Source organism: Geotrypetes seraphini, chromosome 10 (assembly GCF_902459505.1).
Source record: "Geotrypetes seraphini chromosome 10, aGeoSer1.1, whole genome shotgun sequence".
Taxonomy (NCBI): domain Eukaryota; kingdom Metazoa; phylum Chordata; class Amphibia; order Gymnophiona; family Dermophiidae; genus Geotrypetes; species Geotrypetes seraphini.
The window spans coordinates 79,916,186-79,934,393 of NC_047093.1; the positions used below are offsets into that span (position 1 = coordinate 79,916,186).

The window sequence follows — 18,208 nt, forward strand, 5'->3', positions numbered from 1 at the left end:
TATCATTCTGTGGCCACCAAAACACCACAGTCTTCCCCCCTCCCTACCCTCTTCTAGCCAATGTATCACTGTTTCTTGGCGATTGGGGTTTTTGTTTATTGAATTATTTGTTTTTTTACCTCTGCACTAAGGTTTATACTGAAGAAAGGAGATGACGATGTCGGCGACACTGCTGTCAACGGCAAGGTTGATGAGGCAAGGGGCACTTTCTGATTGTCACAAGGAACCCACTGCTCAGACTTTCGCCTTGATTCTTCATCAAAGTTGGGCTTCAAGTGAGTACAAGACTCCTACAATATTGGAAAAAAAACAAAACAAAAACTTCTCTTACTAAATCTGTACTTACAATACCAAACAGAACAATGATTTTTCTGGCACTATTAACTAGTTGCCATAAAAAAAAGTAAACACATAAGCACACAGTAGCAAAATGCAGCAACAAATGTCAGACTGATACTATAACAACCGTTTACAACAGATGTTAACATTATCTGTCTTTGGAAAACAAATGGGCTTTAAAGATGGGCCTTTCTGGATTTACCTATCAGATATCAGATATTAAAAGCATTAAAGTTATCCTCCCTTAAAACAGGTGCATACTTTTAGTCATATATAGTAGAGATATTTCTTGAAAGAAGAGAGGAAAAAGGTTTAGATTCTGTTTTCATCTGTATCAGTTATTTTTTTAGCAAAAAAAAAGACACTGTGCATAAAGGAGGTGGATAAGTCCAAAGATACAAAAGTTTTAAGTGAGGGAATAAGGACATTTTCTCCTTGAAAACTGGTGCACAGACAGGGGATAAAAAATACCTCAAAGTTTCATCCTACTGCAGTAAGTCTGAAAATTGACTATTAAATTATTTAATGCAAAAAAAAAAAAAAAAAAGGGAATAAAAACACTAGCTTTATGAAAAACCTCTGATCACACACATTAGTTAAGTGTCCATTGCTGCTTGGATTGTGCAGCTTAAGCCCATTACTAAAGGCTGCTTGAAGGCCACCACAAATATCGTAGTACTACATGATTCAGATTTCTCGTATTATCCTCCTTTTCTAGCTGGAAACATAACAAGACAGAACTTCAAGCTCCAGAGGTTAGGTATGGTGAGATGTGCTGGGGGTGAACCAAATGGGGTATGTTGTATTCTTATCTGACTGAGATGGTACAGTACTAATTAAGATGCAACTAGGATTTATCCTTAGCAGGACGGACAGGATCAACTGGGAAGATTGGATAAACCTAGAAATTACACCAATACGTCACAATAAATTTCAAATTAGGATCCAAAGTAATCAGTCAAGAATATTATCCCACAGAAAGAAAATATCATCCAAAAAACTTTTCAATGTTAGTACAGTATGAAAGTAATGGGAAGGATAAAGATAATGTTCTTCAAATGAGGCTACATATAAGGTTGGAAAAGAAGCCAAAGAAGCTCCTAATGCAATACCATGTTATTTATTATACACATAATATTGACCTTTAAACTAAAAATGATTTTGATATAATATTAGTTCTCCCAATTAGAAGCTAGGAAATCAGTAGGAATCTGTTTAAATGGAAGGCACCTGGCTAACAGAGTTCTGGATAATATCTAAAGCCTCTTCTAAAGGGATTTGTATACAAAAGGTACCAAGGGTCACTAAATTTGGAAGCTCATTTATAAAGTGAAGATAACTTGCATAGCTTCCAGTTTTTCAAAGCATACAAAAACTAATTAACAGATGAATATGAGCAGGTTATCATCCCCATTGGTTTCTCATTGACAAATCTAAACATTCAATGAGCAATATTGTTAGGAGAATTCTTGAAAAAACTGAGACTAAATAGAAAGACAGAGATAAAGGAGGTTGCTTAATTATAAGAACATTTTTATGTTTATATAAGAAGATTTTTGTGTTTATATAAGAAGATTTTTGTGTTTATATAAGATTTTTATGTTTATATAAGAAGATTTTTATGTTTATATAAGAAGATTTTTATGTTTATATAAGAAGATTTTTATGTTTATTATAAGAAGATTTTTATGTTTATTATAAGAAGATTTTTATGTTAAAATACAGTCTGAATGAAGTTCTAAAGTGGCTACATTAGCATTTAACTTTCAAAATGGAGACTTTGATAAAATGAGGAGAATGATAAAAAAGAAATCCTTAAAGGAACAGCTGCAAGGTCAAAAATTTACAACAGGCGTGAATGTTATTCAAAAATACCATCTTGGATGCCAAGACCAGATATATTCCATGTATTAAAAAAAAGGAGGAAAGAAGGCCAAACGACAACTGGCATACTTAAGTGAGGTAAAGGAAGCTATCAGAGCTAAAAGAAAATCCTTGAGAAAATGGAAGAAGAATCTGATTGGAAACGGCATAAGGAGAATGGAAGTCAAATGCAAAGCACCAATAAAGAAGGCAAAGAAAACCCTTGAAAAGAAGACTGCAATGGAGGAACACACACATAGGCCAGGATTCTCAAAAAACTGCATTAAAAAGCAACGGTCTGCTAACACAGCCATTTTGATAGTGAATTTAAAAAAGCGAGTCATTCTCAAAAAAATCACGCATGCAAATGATGTCAGCAGACACCAGTGAAGATTCGCTAAATTTGCATGTGCCCATCGCTGGTGCCTTCCAAGGTTCCACTCCCCAAAGACTCTGCTGAAATCTTAGAGCAGCTGATGATGGAGATGCTGAAAGACAATTTTAAAAAGCTGCAAGAAAACTCAAATGTCCTGTCAGCGGTTCAAGAGGAAGTGGTTAATCCGACAACTCAAGTGCAGATCTCTAACACACATATGGAGGCTTTAGAAAATCATGTAACTGCCATTGAAACTTATTTAGTGCAGTGCCAGTCAGACCACAAGCCCATACTGCATCTGACTAGGTAACTGGAAGATTTGAATAACAGGGGCAAGAGAAAGAACATCAGATTGCTGGGTCTTCCAGAGGGAGCTGAGGGGCCTGACCCTATTAAGTTTCTAGAGGACTTTATCCCAAAATTACCTTGAACCTCAGGCAACCATTGGGAGTTGCAAAGGGCACATCGGATACCATGACAGGGAAATAGCAGGCAGACTGGCCCAAGATCCTTAATTTTTAAGATGCTTAGATTTCCTCAAGCCTTGGAGATATTAAAGGGTGGCTAAGGAGTCTAGGAATCTAAAATGGCAGGAGTCAAAGATTTTATTTTTATCGGACTTTGCAAAGGCCACGGCAACAGCCAGGAAACAGTCTCTACCGCTCCGCCCACAGCTGAGACGATTGGGAGCCAGATATGGGTTGTTTTACCCATCTATGATAAAGGTTACCCATAATAATAAAACCACCCACAACAAGGATCCAGGCAAGCTCCAGAATAACTAAATCAATTCCTGGACATGATGACAGACTGAGGTTTGAATTTTTATTTTTGGATTTCAGTTTATTTCATGTTAAGGCTTATCTTGGTGAGTATCCTTTTATTTTTGGGAAATTTGTGTTCTGTTTCGTTTGCAAGGGCGGTTGTTATGTTTGTTTGTTTTTTTGGAGTTTGGCCTCAGACTCGCTTGAAAAGTTTGTTGAAAAACAAGTTGAATTAAATTCTATTTAATGTTAACAGTTGACTCGAACGCTGGTAAAAATAGAGCAATGGAACACCAGACTGAGGCTTGGAATGCTCAGAGGTGAAATGAGAATATTGTCCGACAACCGGAAGTAGCGAGGAAGAGTGCGGAATACGGACGAGCCAAAGCTAATGGTTGCCGTCAGCGATATCAAAGACGAGTTTGGCCTTTCCCTGTTCTTTACTAGTCTGCTCCTGCTTTCTTTGCATCTTTTCCTATCCCCTTCAATACCAACCCAGATATGGACACCTCTGCTTGTGGCAGTGCCTGCAAGGGCGAGGCCCGTTCTGACTCCTCCGGACTCGCCACTGTCTTTAAGCCTAAGAGCGATGCATGAATGGAAAGAGATTTAAACAGCATTCCAAATTACAGAAAAGCATAACATCAAGGAGGAATGGGCAAACACTTCATCTCTGCTTGTAATAGTGGAAGTCAAGAAGATGTAGCATTAACTCAGCGGGCAGAGTTCAGACCTGTCCAGTTTTCTGCTCTCAAGAAGATTAATCTAAACTACCTGCTGAATTTTATATTTGAGGCCTGTGACCTGTTGGGAGCTTACCATGATGGTAATGGGCATGGTAACTGGGGGAAAAAGGAATAAGTGGGGATGCAAACCCTTTAACGAGGAAACTGCCAGTTTGAGGTGTCTAAAGATCTGAATTACATTGGTCATTTCACTGATCCAGATACATTGGTCAACTGGGAATACTGTAGAGAAAAGTAGATCACCCCATGCATTTGGGAGATGAAGATTACTCTTGGTTCCATAAGATACTGCTAGGCTCACAGACTCACAACTTCTACAGCAAGCGATCTGGGAGGAAAAAGATGTACTGCTTCAATAGTACGAAGAAGAGAAACAGAATCCTGAAGCTGGCTTCATCCAAGGAGCCATTCAAGAGTTGAAAGATGCTGTGGGATGCATGGATGGATAGTAGTGGTAATTGGTTGTATGAATGGACAAATAGGTATAGAGTTATTTGGGGTGGGAGATTTCTAGGGTAGTTATGAATGGAAAGTAAAAGTTTAAATGGGTACAGTAGGGTAATCTGTTTCTGTGTGACTGAATATACTAATAAAGGAATAATTAATTGAATATTATATAACTCTTAATAGTAGGTAGCACAAATTTGTATTCATTATAATAGTAGCAAATGGAATATTTGAAATTCTGCTATGTTTAATATATTTAAGCAGTAATTATTTTATTAATATTACTAATCCTAGGGCTCCTTTTACACAGGTGTGCTAGTGGTTTTAGCGCGCGCTAGCAAGCGGTAGTTTTTCAGCTAGCGCACGCTATCTTGTGCATGTGCTAAAAACGCTAGCGCATCTTCGTACTAGGAGCCCCTAGTTTCTTTTGTATAATTCATCTTAACTAGTACTGACAGGTATCTATTATTTATGAGATGGTTTATGAATCTAATTTTTATGAATGCATGGTCCTGTCAGTATATTTAATTCAGTTATGATATCAACTGAGGTTTTAATTTTATTTATTTGGTAAGTTTATATATAGTATCTAGGGTGGTTATAGTGGTTCCTGAGGTATTTCCTTTTTCATGGATGTAATTTATTATTTTAAATAATTAATTGAAGTAATAATTTTACACCAAATGTACATTGTATGCGATACTACTTTAATGTCAAAGCAGGGTATTGTTTCATGAATTATTTTATTTTACTGCTAGAGGGGCTAAATGATTTATAGTGTATACTGTTCATTTGAATATTCAATGCTTAATAACATTATTGGAATTGTGGGATAGTTAAATAATTGTAAATCATAATTTAGTTAATATTAATTATTGAATATGGAGGATTAATTTTGGGGAAGTTTTAGGGTGCTTAGGGGATCCCGATGGTAGTTGCTAGACAGTATGCGAATACCCAAGTTTATGAGATACTTAATGGGATGGGTGGGGAGAGAGGGGGGCTTTTAGTTTAGGGTTCTGGATGTGTGTCGGACAATTCATTATAATTTTGGCAAAAGAATATTATATTTCCATTTGATAGTATCCATACATAAAAGGGAATGGCTTTAAAATTAAACTCTTTAAATGTAAATAGACTCAATCACCCTGTCAAAAGAAAAAAGGTTCTTAATTTCCTGAAAAGTCAGCAAGCAGATATCTATTTTATTCAGGAAACTCATCTATCCACTGTAGAGGCGGCCAAATTGGAGGGAGGATGGGTAAAACATTGTCCTTCTGCCCCAGCAGTAGGTAAAAAGGCAGGTGTGATAATCCTGATTAACAAGACTGTCTCTGCTAACTTTGATAACTTTAGAGCTGATCCATTGGGTAGATGTTAATGACTTCAGGAAAAGATACCCTGACGCTTCTCAATGTATATGCTCCTAACACCAATCAAGCAGATTTCTTTAAAAAACTCCAACAAACAATTCTGTCACTGGCTACGACTAATTTAATTGTAGCCGGAGATTTCAATGCCGTCATGGATCCAATTATAGATAAACAACCGAGTGGACAATTAAAATCATTAGGTATGGACAATTTGGTACATACATGTGGATTAAAGGATATATGACAGATTTTTCATTTCAATGCTTGCAAATTCTCGTTTTGCTCTCAAGTTCATAAATCATTCTCAAGAATTGATTATTTTTTTGTTTTGGATTATTTAGTTAATCAGGTAACCAAACCCAGCATAGATCAGATTCTTTTGTCGGATCATGCTGGAATTTGGATAGAATATCAATTTACTGAAGCAGATTCTAATAGACCTGTTTGGAGGTTTAATAAGACATTGCTTGCAGATTCAAACTTTCTTGAGGAAATTCAAATGAAAAAGAATGAATTTTTTTCAGTTCAACACCTCAGAGGAAATCTCTTTGGAAACTATTTGGGATGCTTTCAAAGCTACGAGAGGGCAAAATTTTGTATATTAGGAAATTACTTAAATTAGAATTTTCCAATTTGGAACAAATTATTTTGACTTTAGAATCACAATTGACCTCAAAATGGGAACAAAATACTTTGCATGTCCTTTTGAAAGCTAAATATAAATATAATGTGATTTCCTCAAAATTGGCTAGGAAAGATTTGTTTTCTCAACAGGCTCTGTATTATGGAAACTTGAATAAAGTGGGAAGATTATTGGCTAATTATCTTAAAGCAAAAAAAAAAAAAAAAGATTAGTAAAGATTGTGGCTATTAAAGATGAAAAAGGTCAAATTCACACCCAAATTGGAGATGTTTTAAGACAATTTTTGGATTATTATAAAGCTTTATATTCTTCTGAGCTCTATTCAAATAAAGAAATGGAAGGAAGAGAATTTATAAACTTAATTAATGGGCCAAAAATTCCCAAATATGTGAAAGAAAAACTTGAGGCGCCTATATCATGTACAGAACTCCAGTCAGCATTGAAGTCTCTCAGAGCTGGATCCGCTCCGGGTAGTGATGGTTTCACAATGGAGTTTTCAAAATTTACTATTACCTCATCTTTTAAATTTATATCAATCACAACTGACTAAGGTTGTATATTAGGTACTATGACGGAATCGTTAACCATTATTTTGCCGAAGCCAAACCAAGATCCCATGTTGGTTTCAAACTACAGGCCTATTTCTTTAATTAATGTGGATGGGAAAATCCTGGCAAAATTATTGGCTCTAAGATTAGCCAAGGCTTTCCCTTATATGATTGGTATGCACCAAACGGGTTTCATTGCTCAAAGACATTCTTAATATAATACTCGATTGGCATTTCATAGGCTACATTTAGCAAAAACAATGGATGATCCGGCTTTCTCTGTTTCTTTAGATGCAGAGAAGGCCTTTGATCGTTTAGAATGGACTTTCATGTATCAAGCAATAGTTTGGTTTGGAATAGGATCCAGATTTATTCAAATGATTCAAACCTTGTATAGTTCCCATTTTGCCAGATTATATATTAATAATACATTCTCAGAGCGTTTTTGTCTGCAGAGGGGAGTTAGACAAGGATGTCCCTTATCTCCTTTGTTTTTTTATATTGTTCTGGAACCCTTGTTGTTGGCCATTCAGCAGGCAAAGGAAATATAGGGAATTCCATATGCAGCTCGAGAATATACGGTTTCGATCTATGCAGATGATATTTTGCTTCATTAGAAGAATCCTGAATCTACCATCCCGCATTTACTGGAATTGATTGATCGATTTGGCAAATTTTCTGGTTATAAAATAAATTGGAGTAAATTTTTATAGATATCATCAAGCCTTCATATTGCGTCAGGGTATGTATTAGATCCTTCCTGAACTCATGGAGAATCTACCGGACTGACTGATATTAGAGAGTCACCTCATGTCCCCATTACGTCTGAGCCATATTTTGAGTATCAAGTTGCCTAGAATATATAAAGACAATAGTATTCTTTTTTCTACCTGGAATACATTAAAATTTATTAATAATTTAATACCTACTCCAATACAACAATACATGTGTCAATCTCTATGGTTAAACTCCAAGATACAAATCGGTGAGTCTGAAATCCTCTGGAATCATTGGCTGCAGGCAGGCATACGTACTTTAGATGATGTGATCTCAAATGGGAAAATGCTAAATTTATTGCAACTGCAACAATCATTCGGCATATCAAAGTCTCAAGATTTTAAATAGTTGCAGTTGAAGCAGGCCATTCAGAAGGGTTTCCCTGATTGGCGCAACTTAAAAAATCAGTATAGCTTGCCGGGCCATGTTTCCAGACAGATTTGCAAGGGCACCAGGCTGCCAAGTGGTACAAATTAATATTTGAATATTTGAAAAAAAAACACCCTAAAACAAGCCTAAAAGACATTTGGAGCATTGAGATAAAAGCAGCAGATTTCCAGCAAACAAGCGGAGGAGAGAGCCCGATCCTGCGGGGGAGCGTGAACCAGTCTGCCCCTCCCCCAAAACCAGCGGGGGCGCTCTCATAAGCAGAGGGCCACCAATGGCGCACCGCCAAACAAGCGGAGTAGAGAACCCGATCCTGCGGGGGAGCGTGAGCCAGTCCGCCCCTCCTCTGAAACCAGCGGGGGCGCTCTCATAAGCAGAGGGACACCAACAGCGCACCGCCGTTCGGCGCACCGACGAAGGCATTTGCGTCTTAGTGCGCGCCTTTGTGAAGCGACCTCACAGATTGAACCCGGCACACAACTAAACCAAGCAGAGGCTTGTAACTCTTAGAAACATGCACAACTGTTTGAGGCTTGCATAACATAACAGAGACAGGTGTAGTTATCGAGGGCAGGATAAATCGTCAGAGACAGCTTTTACTTGTTAAGATGCATGTGAATTTGTTAGGATGCATGTGTAACTGCTCAGATGCATGAATATAATGTATATGTAACTGGGTAGAGGCATGTATAGCGATTAGAGGCATGCATATCTGATAGAGGTTTGCAAAATTACCAGACAGGTGTAGTTATCAAGGGCAGGGTAAACCGTCAGAGACAGCTTTTACTTGTTAAGATACATGTGAATTTGTTAGGATGCATGTGTTAATGCTAAGATGCATGAGTATAACTGTTAGAAGTATATGTAACTGTGTAGAGGCATGTATATTAGAGGCATGCATATCTGATAGAGGCTTGTGAAATTACCAAAGACAGATATACTTAAAGGCAGAGAGATAGTTAGAGATAGCTGTAAATTGTTGAGGCATGTGCAATTCATTAGGATGCGTGTGAAATTGTTAAATTGCATGCGAAACTGGTAAGATGCATGTATAATTTGCCAGGGGTATGTGTAACTATTAGATGCTTGGATTAGATACATATACAATCTGGAATATGCTAAATGCATATTCCAGATACACGTGCTTATTACATCAAACGCAATCTTTAGATTCATGGATTAGGCGCGTGCATCAGATGCATACCCTAGATACATACACTAGACACACATATTAGACACAGAAATGCCTGGTGAACACATGTACTAGTCATATGTTTGTTTTATCCAAGTTACGATAGCATATCCCCCAACTCTACCACCACTACCAACTCCTAACTACATCTTAAGAACTATATCCACTTGGACCTTCTTAAGAACCTTATCATTCCACCAAACAACCATACAAACTATATATTGAGCATTCTAGGACTAAAGAAAGGAGGAAGAGAAATGGAGGCAGCAGGAACCCAGAGGAGCTTCCCAGTATTCTGCACAGAGTGCCATATGTACGACTACCTCCCCTCAGGACCATCAGCAACACAGACAGGATCCGGCAGATGGAAAACAAAATCCACCAGACACCGGGAGAGAAGAATTTTACAACAGATCCGTGCAAACAGAGGAGCCAAAGACTCACCAGAACCCTGAGGGAGAAGTATCGAACCATACCAAAGATAAAGACTTGAGACTGAAGAGAAAGCTAAAACAGGGGAAATCCGAGCAAACAGAGAAGGCAAAGACTCACCAGAACCCTGAGGGAGAAGAATCAAACCACACCAAAGATACAGACTTGAGACTGAAGAGAAAGCTGAGAGAGGGGAAATCAGCAATCGTAGTAGGAGACTCAATCCTGAGAGAAGTGGACAGTCACATAGCAGGAGGGAGAGAGGACCGGCTAGCGACATGTCTCCCATGGGCAAGAACGAAGGACATTACCGACAGAATCGAGAGGATCCTGGAAGGAGCTGAGACGAAGAGACGGCAGTGATAATCCAGGTTGAACAAACGATGTCAACAGAAGAAATTACAGTAGGACTACACTAACTGATCAGTTCAAGATCCTGGGAAGAAAACTGAAGCTGAGGATGCGGAAGATAGCTTTCTCAGAGATCCTGCCAGTACCGAGGGCAGATGTAAAGAGGCAGACCGAGCTATAAGCAATAAATGGATTGCTGAGGCTTTGGTGCGAAAAGGAAGGTTTCCTCTTTGTGAGGAACTGGACAACTTTTTGGGGAAAGAACAAGCTCTATAGGAGGGACGGACTGCACCTGAGCACGGCAGGAACAAGACTGCTGGCAAATAACGTCAAGAAAGAAATAGACAAGGCTTTAAACTAAGAAGAAGGGGAAAGCCAACAGTCGACCTGGCGACGACGCATCGAAAAAGAGTATCAAATGAAGATACTCAGCGGGAAAAATGAGGGGAAGAATTAAGAGACAAACTACAGGGGTCCAAGGAACAAGTGAAACTAGAGAGCAATAAGAAGAGAAAACAACAGGAGCTAGAGGGACATGTGGAAATGAGGAAGCAGGCTGAGGGCGAGGAAGAGGAAGAACAAAATGGAACTCAGGGGCTGGCATCCTGTGAGGGGGAAGGCAAGAGAAACAAACCACAAAGAAAAACAGCAGGGAAAGAAAAAAAACAGGACTTAAACTGCTTATACGCCAACGCAAGGAATCTAAGGACCAAAATGGGAGAACTGGAAGTCATTGCCAGAAAAGAGGACTTAGACATAATTGGAATCACGGAAACATGGTGGACTGAAGACAACAAATGGGACGTAGTACTGTCAGGGTACAAACTCTATAGGAGAGACAGGACTTATAAGAAGAGTGGAGGAATAAGCGCTATATATAAAGGACTCCATTCACTCATAGAAAAAAATGGACAACTGAAAGCGAGCCAGCATGGCTTCTGCAAGTGAAGGTCGTGTTTAACGAACTTACTGCATTTCTTTGAGGGGATAAACAGCCAGATGGACAAAGGGGAATCCATAGACATCATCTACCTTGACTTCCAAAAAGCCTTCGACAAGGTACCCCATGAGCGGCTGCTTAGGAAGCTGTGGAACCAAGGGGTGGAAGGGGATGTACACCGATGGATTAAACACTGGTTGGCAGGAAGAAAGCAAAGGGTTGGAGTTAAAGGCCAATACTCGGACTGGCAATGGGTCACGAGCAGTGTTCTGCAGGGGTTGGTGCTGGGACCACTGCTGTTCAATATATTTATAAACGACCTGGAAACGGGGACGAAGTGTGAAGTTATTAAATTTGCAGATGACACCAAACTCTGAAGCAGGGTTAGAACTCTGGAAGAATGTGAAGACCTGCAAAGGGACCTAAGGAAACTGGAAGAGTGGGCAAAAAAGTGGCAAATGCGCTTTAATATAGAGAAATGCAAGGTCATGCATATAGGGAAAAAGAACCCGATGTTTAGCTACACAATGTGGGGATCATTGCTAGGGGAAAGTAACCTTGAAAAAGACTTGGGTGTGCTGGCGGATACAACAATGAAATCATCAGCACAGTGTGTGGCGGCCTCAAAGAAAGCAAACAGAATGTTGGGTATCATTAAGAAGGGTATCACGACCAGGACGAAGGAAGTCATCATGCCGCTGTATCGCGCAATGGTGCGTCCGCATCTGGAGTACTGTGTCCAGTATTGGTCGCCGTACCTCAAGAAGGACATGGCGATACTTGAAAGGGTCCAGAGAAGAGTGACGGAAAACTTTTCATACGCTGATAGGTTAGAAAAGCTGGGGCTCTTCTCCCTGGAAAAGCGGAGACTTAGAGGAGACATGATAGAAACTTTCAAAATCATGAAAGGCATAGAGAAGGTAGACAGGGACAGATTCTTCAGACTATGGGAAACCACAAGTACAAGGGGGCACTCGGAGAAATTGAAAGGGGACAAGTTTAGAACCAATGCCAGGAAGTTCTTCTTCACTCAGAGGGTGGTGGACACATGGAACGCGCTCCCGGAGGTTGTGATAGGGCAGAGTACGCTACGGGGATTCAAAGAAGGATTGGATAAATTCCTGAAGGATAGGGGGATTGAGGGGTACAGATAAAAGTAGAGATAGGCTAGGAAGAGTATAGATAGAAGGATAGGGGGATTATAGGGCTAAGTCAAGGAACACCTGACAGGTCATAGACCTGATGGGCCGCCGTGGGTGCGGCTGCTGGGCACGATGGACCTCTGGTCCCAGCGGAGGCAACTTCTTATGTTCTTATTGCCACAGATTTGGACTTGGAGAATGAGATGTACAGAGTCAGCATCTATGAGACAAACTTGGATTTTTTTGTTACATAGGAATTTTTGGACCCCAGTTCATTTACAAAAGTTGGATAGTTCAAAGTCTAATAGATGCTGGCATTGTCATCTTGAAGAAGGGACTCTGGATCATTTGTTGTTTTATTGTCCCTTGATACTCAATTTTTGGAAATCAATCTGGGGACATATTAATATGATACTGGGAACATCGATTCCATTGTCCTACGATGTGGTCATATGTGGGACATTGTTGAAAGCTAAAAAATCCATTAGACAGGTATAAAAGCAGACTTCTTATAATTATGACAGGGGTTGCCTTCCAAATGATCACCAGGAATTAGAAGAACTGGGACAGGCTAAATTTTTCCTTTTGGTGGGGAACTTTGTGTCAATGTTATAAATATGAAAAATGAATTTGGAAATATTGGGACATAATAAAATATTTAAAATAACATGGGATCCATTAGCGGAATTTGTCAAATCAGATTAATTGTATGATCTTAATTCTTATTTGTTTTTCACACACATCCAGAGAGGGAGGGTGGGTGGGGAATATGTTATGTAAGTGCTGTTCTTTATATTACTTGTTTAAAAATTTTTTGCACTTTGTATTATAATTGAAAATCAATAAAGAATTACAAAAAAAAGAAAAAAAAAGAGGCACCGCTCAGAAAAAGGATCTAGGTGTAATTGTTGATGATACATTAGCACACTGTTCAGTGTACAGCAGCAGCTAAGAGAGCAAATAGAAAGTTAGGAATTAGAAAAGGAAAGGAAAAACAAAAATGAGATTGTTTTATTTTATATCCATGGGGTGACCATGCCTCAAATACTACAGTGACCAGAATTGCACACATCTGTTGAAAGATAGAGCGGAATCAGAAATGGTACAGAGAAGTGTGATAAAATGATAAAGGGGATGGGTCAACTTCCCTATGAAGACTAAAGTGGTTTGAGCTCCTCAGCTTGGAAAATATGATAGAGGTCTATAAAATACTGAATGCAGTGAAACAGGTAGACGTGAATCATTTGTTTACTCTTTTCAAACATACTAAGACTAGGGGCATGAAATGAAGCTACTAAGTAGTACATTTAAAACAAACCAGATAATATTTCTTCACTCAATGCGTAATTGAACTCTGAAATTTGTTGCCAGAGAATGTGGTGAAAGGTTTGGATAATTTCCTAAGAGAAAAATCCATAAGCCATTATTAAGATGGACTTGGGAAAATCCACTGCTTATTTCTAGGATAAGCAGCATAAAATCTGTTTTACTCTTTTGGGATCTTGAAAGGTAATTATGACCTGGATTGGCCACTGTTGGAAACAGGATACTGGGCTCAATGGACCTTTGGTCTGTCCCAGTATGGAAATTCTTATGTTCTTAGTTTGATTTAAGGTGCATACAGGATTACTATCTAGAAAGTTAACATGCATGCAAACCCTTCAAAATGTGGACATTCGATTTAGTTAGAACCCAGCTTAGGGAATATGTGACTCCAATGTTTTTAAGATTTCACTGGCTTCCTGTAAAATACAGGATATATATTAAGATACTGGCATTGCCTCATAGAGCATTATTTGACTTGGAGCCTTCTTACCTTTCATCACTGGCAATGCTTTATGTCCCAAGTAGACTCCTTAGATCATTAAATGATAATAGAATGTTTATGCTGAATATTTCTAGAGTACAACTTGTGGAATTGTGCATTTTTCATTTAGTACTGATATTGTGGAACAGCTTGCCTACTACGCTACGTAAAGAGGAATCTTTAAATTTTAAAATGCATCTTGAGGCACATTATTTTTGATTGGTTTTTACTGACTTCAGAGATATCTGATATAGTATGCATATGATGAATGATTCTACCTGTTCTGCGTGACTGTATAGTGATCTTTCCTATTTTAATGGAATTCTTTTAAATTTTATTCTATTATTTATTATTTTGGAAACCTCTTTGATCTCGTTACTTAGCTAAGTTGTATATAAAGTGTTTTAATAAACAAACATTTTCATAACTAGTGGGTCTACAAAGGTATCCAGAGAGCACCTAGTAATAATCAGCCTATCTAGGTATTAATGCAATTAACATTTAGGTGTGAGCACTTATGCCGGCCATACATGCAGGTGCCGGCCATACATGCAGGTACATGCATAAAGAAAGATTGGTTCTTACCTCAATCTTCTTTTCTATAAACGGAAGCAGAGATCCTAAACTAATGGGTTAGTCACCCCAAAACTGTGAATTTCCTTGCAGAAGCTGCCAATCATCTTCTTGCACGACTCCACTTCTCCTCCCAGTGGGCTGTACTGTAGCCCATCAGTTTCTCCCAAAGAAATGGAGGTAACTAACAAATAACATACAGAAAGGAGAGGCACAAGGAAACTCCCTGAATAATGGTTATAACTCTGTTCTGCTTCTTGCTGAGCAGACAAACACCGAAAAGATTGTCCTTATTGTAAGGTCCATAAATGATGCTCCCTGTAAAGCTCATATGATGCCCGACACAGCCTTCAGAACCAAGCTAAGGTTCCACGTAGGTTAGGCCATCTAACCAGCGTACATAACCACAATGCTCCCTTCAAAAATCTGGAGACATCTGGGTGAGAGGCTAAGGGAACCTTATCCAGCTGCGCTCAAAAGCATGAAAGACCTGCAATCTGTACCTTGAGTGACCCAACTACTAGGCCCTTCTCAAGGCCATCCTGGAGAAAAGCCAGGGGTATAGCAATCAATGCCGAAGAGTGTTCCACTTTCCTGCTGTTCTTCCAAGCCTTAGCAAAGGTGGAAACCATCACGTTTCTTGGACCGAAGAAGGGTTGCAGTAACTACCTCCAAATAGCCTTTTTGTTCTAGAGAAAAGCACTCAAGAGCCAAAGGGAAAATGGACCCTGGGAGAGCAGCATCGGTGTGAACTGGAAGTTTAAGGATCCTATCTTTCTTAAAACAACAAATCAAAGTAAATCAGAAGACAACTTCTCAACTCACTTGCAGAAGTGAAAATCTGAGGGGCTACAGTTAACCCTCTGGGAAGAGAGGTGGAGTCATGCTAGAAGATGAATGGCAGCTTCTACAAGGAAACTCATGGCTTCGGGATGACTACCAATTAGTTCAGGATCTCTGGTCCCACTGCATTGGAACCTGCATTATTCTACATTATGTGCACAAGTTTGGGTCTCACCCATGCTCCACCCCTATGTATACTCCTTGCAAATGCACACTATGCAAGATAAACATTAGTGAAATAGCACTTAGGTGCTTACTGACATATATGCTAGCATTTTAAATATCATGCACAAATATTGCCACTTACAGAACTACTCCATCTATACGTGAACAGTAGACTCTCAGTTAACTGGCACCCATGGGGATTGATAGATGCCGGATAAATGTAGTTTCTGGTTGCTTGAGAGTTACTGTTAAAAATAGGCCTAATTAATACTATACCCCATACTATGCCATATCATAAACATACTACCGGACATGTGGTAAGCAAAGTGTGGGTATACTCAGGTATGGTATGCCAAGTTTACACTTAAATTTTTGCCAGAAATTGATTTTATTTTCATTTTTATTTGAAATATTATAGTATTTCTTAGATTTTTTTTTCTGGTTTCTTGAGTTCCGGTTAACAGAGTGTTACCGTACATGACTTTTGTGCAATGTGCTTTGAGAAAGACATGATTTATGTGCCTACTTTATAAAATGCAGAAATGAATGTCCACAACTTTATTTTCTGTGCTGTTTCTGCAAGATTTGTGCTGATATTTTCTGAAGACAGACAGATGCCAATATGTTTTTATAAAATAGGCTGCAAATATTGCCTTATTGCCCTCTTATTCAAAGCAGCCTGTTATAAATATTACACCTCCCGCTATTTGTTGACTCTTTGGTTTATTCTGTCCTTCTCTCCTTTTTATGTAGTTTGAATCATTGTACATCAGCAATATACATGCTTGAGTACCTGAATGTAAACTGCTTAGGCTATAAGCAGTGTATAAATAAATAACACACACCAGTTGTTTGCAAAAGAATAAGCATTGTATTAGCTTCCACATTTTCCTTTCTTACAATGCCTACCCTGGATAAAGGTACAGTCCGCTGCTCATTTGTTAGTTGGCCAGCCATAGAATAATACCCATCCAAAGAGTTGTATCGCTCTCTTAGTGAAGCTGGATATACAGAAGCATGCATGATTTCTACAGGAGGTAAAGAATTGCTTCTTATGATGTCATCACGTTGATACATCTGTGGTCTCCAGATGCGCCTACTGTCATACACTGGGGCATACATGCCAGAAGGCACATGGGGAACTGGCCCAAATTGATGTGGTGATGGTGGCTGGTAAGGAGGAGTTGGCAGACGATCTCGAGGGCTAAATGTGTTGCAGCGATCAGTATATTGCATTGAAGGCTCTGCAACACTGCTGGGTCTTACAAAGCGAGGGACACAAGAAGCTAGAGTTGGTGGTGGGGGTGGTGGAGGCGGTGGAGGTGGATAATATGCTCCTGGAAGAAAAAATATCAGATTATCAAGATTTTTAGTAACTCAAAAACTTAAAGTCCATTATAAACATGTTATTTTACTTGGTGCAAAAATATTAAGTTTTTCATAATTGAATATACAAAATATTGCACTTTAGCCAGTGTTCCCACACAAAGTACAAACAGCTTATCCACTGTACATAAAGAAAGCTTGGAGAGTGAAAGTTATACACCCTGTCCTGCTTGATAGTGCACCAACAAATTAGAAAATAAATGGTTAAATATCTGTGAAATGCTTGGAAGAATATCAAAATCTGAATCCACATATCAGTTCAGTAAGACACTTGTATGAAGGTGCCATTTTTCAGGCTGTTCAGTCACATTCTTGATATTACAGGTCTCCTAGCTATACGTATATAAAGAAAAAGTCTTGCAAAACTCATGTAATGCAGATCAAGGTATAATTTAATTCTTAAGTGCATTCCCCAAATCTTCCGTAATATTTCTAAATCAATATCTGTCCAGTCTTTGCCAGAATTATATCACAACTGTGAAAAATCAAAATATATAAAGTGTTATGAATTATGTCTGGTTGCCTGTTAAGGAAAAACGCATTACTGCAATGCACAAACTGAAGGCAACATGTAATAACTACAATGAGTGATGACACCACCACAGTACATTTAGGGGTAATTTTATAAAGCACTTTTTATATATGTAAAATGGCTCACACACACATTCAGCAATGCAGTTACAGGCACCTAAAACTGGCGATGGCTCTGCTTCCCCATCTACCTATTCTTTTAGCCTCTCTAATTTAAAATTTTTGCTATGTGGCGTGTTATCCTTTCCTTCCTCCCCCAGATAGGGATGAACCTCCGTCTCTGTTGGGCTATCCCAGTGGTCTCAAACTCGCAGCCCGGGGGCCACATATGGCCCGCTAGCTACTATTTTGAGGACCTTGGTACTATAAAAAGTGATTTTTTTAATGGAAAACTTGTGCCTTAAGTGTCCGGTGGTCACGTTCCAGAACATTGCCCGCTTCACTGCTGTAACCTCACACAAGTGCTTTCCTGCGTCTGTATGTGATTGTCCTCTCTACTCTACCTCACAATCACGTACAGACGCAGGACAGCGCTTGCATGAGGTTAACAGCAGTGAGGCGGGCAACATTCCAGAACGTAAGG

The 18,208-nt window shown here is 39.0% G+C and overlaps 1 protein-coding gene across 3 annotated transcripts in view; it reads right to left on the bottom strand.

Annotated features, from left to right (window-relative positions):
* The window catches only part of RC3H2 (ring finger and CCCH-type domains 2), a 219,623-nt gene that overhangs the window by 50,715 nt on the left and 150,700 nt on the right, over positions 1-18,208 (bottom strand). For all 3 annotated transcript variants that reach the window (XM_033961628.1, XM_033961629.1, XM_033961630.1), the window contains 2 exons: positions 16,618-17,045; positions 120-290 (listed from right to left, as the gene is read on the bottom strand). In XM_033961628.1, the coding sequence (XP_033817519.1) occupies positions 120-290; positions 16,618-17,045 (599 nt within the window). The remainder of the gene's footprint in view (positions 1-119; positions 291-16,617; positions 17,046-18,208) is intronic.